This window comes from Vulpes lagopus, chromosome 5 (assembly GCF_018345385.1).
Source record: "Vulpes lagopus strain Blue_001 chromosome 5, ASM1834538v1, whole genome shotgun sequence".
NCBI lineage: Eukaryota > Metazoa > Chordata > Mammalia > Carnivora > Canidae > Vulpes > Vulpes lagopus.
In genome coordinates this window covers 112,461,193-112,470,414 of record NC_054828.1, presented here as the reverse complement: position 1 = coordinate 112,470,414, position 9,222 = coordinate 112,461,193, and the positions used below count along the sequence as shown (strand labels likewise).

The following is a 9,222-nucleotide window of genomic DNA, read 5'->3' as shown; positions in this document are numbered from 1 at the left end:
ATGAAGCCTGCTTGAGATTCTCTCCTTCTTCCTCTGCTCCTGCCTTGCCCCCCACTCTCCCCCTCACTCATAAGCACTCAAGTGTGCTCTCCCTGCCCCCCCCAAAAAAGTATTGAAAGAAGTGAGAGAGGTAATTTTGGAGTTCTAACAGCTTAGGGAGGACTGGTGGGAATATTTTGGATAGGAAGAGGGCAACATGAGGGTGCTGGGTAGGGGAACAAGGAAATGTGGTTCTCTTAGATTCTAAGAGGCTGGGAGAAGGATGTACAAAGAGGATGAAACAATTCTCATGACAATTTGCAAATCTTCCTAGAGGAAGGATCCTAAGTTTTCCCTTCTTCCCAGAGACAAAATGAAAAGCAACTTCTCTCTTTACAAAATTGGGAAGTGACCAGATAGAAAGGATGATGATATGATGATGATGACGAAAATAACATAACACTTACCATGTCCCAAGCACTGTTCAGATTAAATATTTAGTCCTCCTAACAACCCTAAGGGGTACACACTATTATCTCCATTTTACAGGTAAGATAGCTGTGCCCTGTCAGCCTGCCCTTAGCTCTGTAGTCTGGGGTTGCAGGTCAGAGAGGACAGGGGTATGCAGCAGCCTCTTTGGCCTGGAAGCCCTCCATCTCCCACCCTGAGATGTCTGCCCTGGGGAAGGACAGGCAAACAAACTGGGCCAGTGATATTTTTCTCACATGTGGAGAGAGCATGCCTTCGGCTGGAAGGAGTGAAAGAGGGACATTACCAGACACCATGGAAGAAGACAGATATCAACTACAGTTTTGGTCTATCTATAGACCTCAATTTTATTTTTTTTAAGATTTATTTAGGGGGCAGCCCCGGTGGCCCAGCGGTTTAGCACCTGCCTTCGTCCCAGGGCATGATCCTGGAGACCAGGGATCGAGTCCCACGTCAGGTTCCCTGCATGAAGCCTGCTTCTCCCTCTGCCTCTCTCTCTGTGTGTCTCTCATGAATAAATAAATAAAATCTTTTTAAAAAATAAAAAATAAAGATTATTTATTTGAGGCACATGGGGGCTCAGTGGTTGAGTGTATGCCTTTGGCTCAGGTCATGATCCTGAGGTTGTAGGATCAAGTCCTGCATTGGGCTCCCCACAGGGAGCCTGCTTCTCTCTCTGCCTATGTCTCTGCCTCTCTTTGTGCGTTTCTCATGAATAAATAAATAAAATCTTTAAAAAAAAAAGATTTTACTTATTTGAATGAGAGAGAGAGAGTGGGAAGGGGCCGAGGGAGAGAATCTTCAAGCAGACTCCCCACTTAGCACAGAGCCTGATGTGGGGCTCAATCCCAGGACCCTGAGATCATGACCTGAGGTGAAACCAAGAGTCAGATGCCCAATCGACTAAGCCACCCAGGTGTCCCTAGACCTCAACTTTAAAGTGAGAAGGGAGCTGGTATGTATAAAGAGCAGACACAGCATAGACTCTTAACTCAAAAGACTTGGATCTGGACCTCACTGGTTGACTTTGAGCAGGGCCACACTTTCTTCAATTACACAATTACACAAGGCATTAGATGAGAGTTAAGCCTCTGAGGACCTTTCCAACTCAAAAACTATATAATTCTAGAACCTAGTGGTTGGGTATGACAAATTATGATCTCTCTCTCCCACTGCATATGCTCAAGAGCATATTTTGGGTATAAATATGTCAATGTCTGCTGTCTGTATATGTGTATTCCAGCTATATGACTAAAACTTTAGCTGTTTGTGGGTAAACAAGGGATGCTTCATGGTTTCCTCCAGGAGAGACCAAACAGCTCTGTGAGATAGTAAACTATAAGATCAGTGACTTAAGGGCAAATGATTCTAAAAAGGTTTTGGTCTGAAATCATTCTTTAGCATAGTTATTTTTTCTGTTCTTTTTACAACCAAATCTAATTTAGTTTTGACATCAACCCTGTGGAATAGCACAGTTTTTTACAGAAGAGGAAAAAGAGGCTCCACGATTAAGTGATTTGTTCAGGATCACACAGCTCATTACAGCCAGATCAAAAAACCAAGATCTAGGGCTTCTGACTCTGGGCTTGTGTGTTCTGGCTAGTACTGTGCAGGGGGGTCAAAAGAGACCCTGTGCATAGACACAGAGCAGGTGGGGTCTGTTTCTAGGTCAAGACAAAGTAGAGAGCCTCTAGCTAAAGATGCCAGGCTGACTTGTCTGTCCTCTTCCCATGTTGGCAGCCTACTGGCTGCACTGCCCTTTCATTCAGAGTAGAAGCTCAGGAGACTTAAAGATAATGGCTATTTCAAGAGCCATGAACTATGATTAGAATTAATCTGGGGATCCCTGGGTGGCTCAGTGGTTTAGCGCCCGCCTTTGGCCCAGGGCATTATCCTGGAATCCCAGGATCGAGTCCCACATCAGGCTCCCTGCATGGAGCCTGCTTCTCCCTCTGCCTGTGTCTCTGCCTCTGTGTGTGTGTGTGTGTCTCTCATGAATAAATAAATAAAATCTTTTAAAAAAAGAATTAATTAGAATGTCAGGGGTCAATGATAAGAAGTAATAACATTCTGGGGCCTCTGGCAAGACGTGGGAGATGTTTACTAACTCTTTTCAAAGAAGAACCTGATTTGCCTCTTTCTCTGGGCTCACTTCTATGAAGCAGGGATGTGATCACACCATCTCTCATGGTTGCCATGAGAATCAAAGGAGATTGTTAGGTTACAGTGCCTCTGAAAAGGCACACAACGTTTGCTTATTCATTCAACCAACTGACATTCGTTGAGCACCTACAATATCTCAGGAACGGTGTTAGGAACTGGAGGAAAACTCAGACAGGAACCAAGGAGCTCTGAGTCACCATTACTATCTCCCCTACCGCCTCTTCTTAATTCCTTTTGTCTCTTCTCACCCAGGGCCCTATGAGGGAAAATGGTCTCTTTAGCCTTCCAAGTCCCCAGCTAAGTGCAGCCCTAGGGAATTCCTGCTAGGTCCCATCCTCTAGGCCTACTTTGGACCAGCAGAGGGCTCCCTCTGCTGTAGCTTGTCCAACAAATCATTAATTCACTTGCTGTGAACCAGGCACGTTTCTAGGTGCCAGGTGAATCATAGTGAACAAAGCTACAAGGTCCCTGCCCTCAGAGAGTTCATTTTGTACTGGGGAAGGCAGATCTTAAATAAATCAACACACAAATAAACATATATTCACAAATTGTGGTGAGCGTGTTATGAGGTGGGGAGAGAGAAGCAGAACCCAATTTAGAAAGCCTATGTGGGGAGACATGAAGCTGAGATTCTAGAAAGATAAGTCAGCTAGCAGACAGCCTGAGGAGGAGTCTTCCAGGCAGAGCGAGTAGAATGGCCTAAGGCCCTTGACTTGGGAGGGAACATGGTGTCTTCAAAGAACTGACAGAAAAGCAGTGCAGCGGAGACCAGAGCAAGCAAAACAGTGGTGCCTGACAGAGCTAGAGTGAGAGGCAGAGGCCAGAACATGCTGGCCTACAGACTGAGGTAAGGAATTCACTGTAAGTGCTCTGCACTTCTAGGGCCTTCTGCTAGAGTTAGTAAAGAGACAACCCAGGGATGCCTGGGTAGCTCAGTGGTTGAGCATCTGCCTTTGGCTCAGGGCATGATCCTGGGATCTGGGATCGAGTCTCACTTTGGGCTCCTTGCAGGAAGCCTGCTTCTGTCCCTGCCTCTGTGAGTGTGTATGTCTCTCATGATTAAATAAATAAAATCTTAAAAAAAAAAAAAAAAAAGACAACCCAGGTGGGGGTACCTGGGTAGCTCAGTTGGTTAAGCATCTGCCTCAAGCTCAGGTCATGATCTTGGGGTCCTGGGCTCTCTGCTTGGTAGGGAGCCTGCTTCTCCCTTTCCTCTGCCTGCTGCTCCACCTGCTTTTGTCCTCTCTCTCTGCCAAATAAACAAATAAAATATTTTTTAAAAAAGAAAAAGAAACAACCCGGGTTGCTCTGCTAGCTCTGCCATCCTATGATGGTGATGAAAAGCTGGGAGTTAGCTAGGGTAATTTACCAGAGTACAAATCACAACCACCACCACCACCACACACACACACACACACACACACACACACACAAATGTCATTTTCAGCTCCTTTGTTTTAGGTAACTGACCTATAAACTCAGAACCTATGAACTGGACAATTGATGCCAAAGTTTTTTTTTTTAAATTTTTTTTATTGGAGTTCAATTTGTCAACATATAGCATAACACCCAGTGCTCATCCCGCTATGCCAAAGCTTTTCATCCCCACCCCTATACTGATCACAGATCTACAGAAATAAGTTAGTTAATTCACTGGTCATTGTGCCTATCACACTCCTTAGGTTACTCAGATGGCTTGTATCTCTTGGGATGGAGTATTGATTTACCCCCTAAAACCTAGAAGGGGGTGTAAATGTGCACAAATAACTGTAATAAAGGGAAGAGAGTGATAAGTCACATGAGGTGGAACAGAGTAGTATTATTTAAGTAATAAAGCTCTTTCAAATACAAGCTATAGGAGCTATTGCATGCTCATCTGTAAAGAAAATCAACATTATCAAGTGGTGGTAAATTGTAAGTGGTGCAAACACTGCCTCCCATAGTAGATCACAGGGAGCAAAGCCAGGTGGAGTTAGGTGCTCTCAAGCCCTGCAGGTGGAAATGTAAATTGGTACTTTGGCTGTGTTTCTGGGAAGAAAGTTAAGAGCCTCTAAAAAATTCGCTTTGATCCAGTAATTCCACTTCCAGGAATCCACCTCAAGGGGGCAGGGAAGAGATTTATTTGAAGATTTTATTTTATATTATTTTATTTTATATTATTTTATTTTATTTATTTTATTTTTTATTTTATTTTTTATATTTTATTTTATTTTATTTTTTATATTATATTATATTATATTTTATTTTATTTTATTTTATTTTTTTATTTTTTTAAAGAATTTTCGTTATGAGGGCAGCCCGGATGGCTCAGCGGTTTAGCGCCGCCTTCGGCCCAGGGCCTGATCCTGGAGACCCAGGATCGAGTCCCATGTCAGGCTCCCTGCTTTGAACCTGCTTCTCCCTCTGCCTGTGTCTCTGCACCAATCTCTGTCTCTCATAAATAAATAAAACCTTTAAAAAAAAAAAGAATTTTCGTTATGAGATTATTCACTATCAAATGGCTAGAAACAACTTAAGAGTCCAACCTGGATAATAAGAATACATGATACATCCTTATGATATAATACTTCCTGAAAAGTGGTAGTGACTTTTTGAGAACTCAAGATACCGTTTACCACTTAAGGGAACGTGCAAACTAATAATTACAATATAACTAACTAACTAACTAACTAACTAAATAAATAAATAAAATAAATACAATATAACAGGATAACTGCTGTGACAGAGCAAGATGGGAACAACTGGAGGAAAGAGGGAAGGAGTCCCAGGATATTCGAGGTGGATCTTAAAGCATGTGTAGGAGTTTGAAGGCAGAAGGGAAAGAAAGGACGAAGTGGAGACCCCTATATTCTGCAAAAGAAGACTGGGAAGGTAACAGACCTCTTGAGAAAGGCTTGCAGGAGCCATACCTTTCATACAACCCCGGCGTGCAAACCGATAATGCTTCCTCAAGTGAGTGCACGAGCCCAGCCCTGCAGGTGACTGGTGAACCTCTCCCAAGGCAGAAAGGTTGGCCCGCGGCCACGCCCACCGGAAGCGCAGGAAATGTCGTAAGGCCGCTGGCACAGGGCTGATCCCTGTGCTCAGGAGCGAAATAAGTCCCAGGGCTCACGTAGCCTCACCCCTAGATTTTCCAGCGGCGCCAAAAAGCGACCTGGAGTGTTGGCGCAGCACGCAAGCGCAGTTGGCCGCTGGACCTCGGCGGTGTGAAGTTTCACACCCGGATGGAGGTTGTGTGAGGCCTCACCAGCTGAAGAGAGCGACCCTGAGGTAGAGGTAGAGCACCAGGCCGAGCAGGGAGTCCACACGGAGCCAGAAGTCACCTGGGAACCAGAGCTTTCCCTTCTGAGCATGTTGCCTTGGCCCTCATGGGCCACAGCCTCCCAAGCCTCCCTGCTCCCCGGTCTCAGGCCGATCGGGGCCCCCACAGTTACCCCTTTCGCTGTGGTCCTCATCCCTTGAATCATCACCGTGTTCTCCCCGCTGCCCCATCTCTGAGGTTTGAGAGCGGAGGCCAGAGAAAAGAAGAACGTCTCTGGCCTTGTGGCAGCACTGCCACTTTAAGACACCTGATTTCTCTTTGGTGGCTCAGGGTTTGGTCTGAATTGTTTCTCCCTTGAAAATTGTGCCTCTCCCGGCTTCCTGACCCAACCTGTTCAAGGACAGGGCTGCCCTGGTCTTTCCAACCCAGCAGTGAGCTTGGACAGGGCCAGGGCTGTTTGCCTAAGGTACTAGTAGTTCCAGACAAAATCACTCTCTTCCCATGGTTTAGACCTCCCCTTGTCTGGAGGGCTGGGTAGCTGAAGGACGCTGGGAAATGCAAGGAGATGTTTGCTCTTTAACATTTAAATTTAGATGTCTTTTCTGGTCACCTGCACCTTCCTGCCAGTCACAGAGCCCACTCATTGTTGTCTTATACTTGTCTCTTTGTAGTCATTTTACCTACCTAGACCCAGAAGGCAACGAGTTTCCTGTCACTGGAAGTTCACTCCTCTGTGGCCTCGCCTGTGGAAGTTCTCACAAATGCTTCTTCCCCTCTGACCCAGATCATGTCTCATTTGGATGAAGCAGCTCGCCAGCTGTCCAAAAGTGGGACAACTCTCTATGCCGTGCTGGAGCTTAAGAAAGGTGCCTCACCTGAAGACATCAAAAAGGCTTACAGGTTCAAACATCAGCCTCTTATTAAACCCCAGAATGCCCCACCGCCTTAAGCCCTTCTCTTTCTACCTTGCTTTCTGACCCATTGTTAAATCCTCAAGCCTTCACTTTGGGTCACATGGGGCCATCATCCTTTTCAATGTGGCATGGCCAGGAATTTAGATGTGGGCTGCTTGCCTCCATCCTTTGCACCACATCTCATGCATTCTTCTTTTCACCTAGAGACCTATCCCTGTCATTCATCCTACCTCCTTCCCCAGCCATTCCCCCACCATCCTCTCCCCACCCTCCTTTTGGGTATTGCCTGGGTAGGAAACTGGCCTTGAAGTATCATCCAGACAAGAATCCAGGGGATGCTCAAGCAGCAGAAATATTCAAAGAGATCAACACAGCCCACTCCATACTGAGTGACCCTAAGAAGCGGAAAATCTACGACCGGCATGGCTCATTGGGAATATATATATATGATCACTTTGGCGAAGAAGGCGTCACTTACTATTTTACGATGAATAGTTGTTGGTTCAAGGTATACAATTGTTCCTAGTCCCTTAAGTATAAGGAAGGAGGAGTGGCCCTCCTCTTGTCCAATAGCTGACCCTTCTCTCCCAGGACAGATCCTTCTGTTTATTCATTTTCTTGGTGCTAAGGGGATTGAGGGAGGGGAGTGAAATGGAACTAAGAACTGCTGGGTTGAAAAAAAAAAAAAAGAACTGCTGGGTTGAGGCCATCCTTTCCTACCTTTCAGACACTTGTCCTCCTGTGCGCTCTGCTCACCTGTTGCTGTTGCTGCTGCTGCTGCTGCTTTTGCTGTGGAACACTTAAGCCACCATCTGAGGAGGTTGCCAAAAGGTATCAGCAGAATGTCCAGAATCAGCCTCCGAGGTCAGGTGAGAGCCATAGACAGATTCTGAGGTAAGAGCTGGATTAGGAATGAAAGAAATTGTTGGGGGTGAAACTCTGAACACCTAGTGTGGGAGTCTCAAGTCGGTTTTGAGGTAAAGTGAAGAAAGAGAAGGGGATATACTCTGAGGGGCTTATGCCAAAACTGATGGTTTGAATGTAATATTGGCCTCTCATGACTGTTAGGCTAAGGAATGGGGTGGCAGTTAAGGTAAGGAATGGTGGGAGAGTATCTAGAAAAGGCGGTAGTTGAAGACAAGCTAGAGGATGATGTTTATTGCCTTTACTGGGAGGGGAGATGAGGTGTCTGAGATCATCTCCATCCCAAGGAATTAAAGTGAGGCTTGACTGAAGTTCACTCTAGTGCCACCTAGTGATGCTGATGTGTAACTGCAGGGTAATGGTTTTCTCACCACTATATTCAAAATTGTTACTAAGTAATTGTATATGTTTTTCAAATTCCATCATAGGAAACAAAAGAAATTTTAGAAGAGGGGAAGATGATAGCGAAGATGATTTCTAAAATATGAAGAGGAGTGAGGTATATATGGAAGCTAAAATGCGGCAATAATCAAAGGATAAGAAAAAAACATACACTAACTTGTAATGAGTCATTAGTAGAAAGTTTGTATCTTATACTATAGACTTCAGGTGTTTATATCCTTACCCACAGGGAGCTTGCTTTGAATTCTGGGTCATCGTTCCTTCTGGTTAATAAGATGCCAACCTCTTTTGCCCACAGGTGCTGACCCAGCAAAGGGTGCCTGCCCATCCCACTGGACACGTTGAAGAGAGGAGCAAATAGCCCTGTCCTGACATTGACCCTGATTCCCCCTCCCCTTTTTTTTATAAGAATCCCAACTTCGGAAGCATTGATGGCATCTATCCCAGTGAGGATACCACCTCTGTCCTTGATGATACCACTGACCTGGGCAATACAAGGTCACCCAGCTATTCTTTTTAGCTCGAGTCCCAATTTTAATCTGTTTAGATAACAGCCCTCCCATCCCTACCCTTATGACTTCTCAGACAGTGGTGAGCATTCTTTTTCCTGTGCACTCTTTTTTCCTGTGCCTTGGGATTTGAGCCAATTTCAGCTGGTAGGGGCCCTGAGCCACTTGTAGTATCTCCACCAAGATCCTGATAACTGAGCAGGGTGGTTCCTATCCCAGAGCTGCTCTATCAGCTAACCCTCCTTTGTTGCAACACTGCACCAAAAACTTTTAGCATCAGCCTCATTCCTATACCAGCACACCTTTCTGGGGCTGGTCTCACTTCTCCTGGTGCCCATGCACTTGATGTTGTCAGCCTCATTCTATGCCACCATGACTCAGCTCAGGCAAAGTATGAATGCATTTGAGGTGTAGAGGTAGTTATCTCACCTTTGGATTCTGTCTGGACTCCACCACAGCACAACACTCCTCACCATGGGTCCTGTGGGCTGACCAAAGTTCATACATCAGTGGTTGCTTGCCTCCATCCTTTTTACCACATCTTATGCAGGCTTATCACCATATATGTTGTTCTTAAAAT

General features: G+C 45.3%; 1 protein-coding gene across 1 annotated transcript; it reads left to right on the top strand.

The window, feature by feature from the left end:
• The first annotated feature begins 6,680 nt into the window (after window positions 1–6,680).
• Window positions 6,681–8,212, top strand: DNAJC5G (DnaJ heat shock protein family (Hsp40) member C5 gamma). The gene is given in 5 exon segments (XM_041754321.1): window positions 6,681–6,793; window positions 7,050–7,068; window positions 7,070–7,315; window positions 7,535–7,676; window positions 8,160–8,212. Coding segments are annotated over 5 exon segments (573 nt in total).
• The last annotated feature ends 1,010 nt before the right edge of the window (window positions 8,213–9,222 follow it).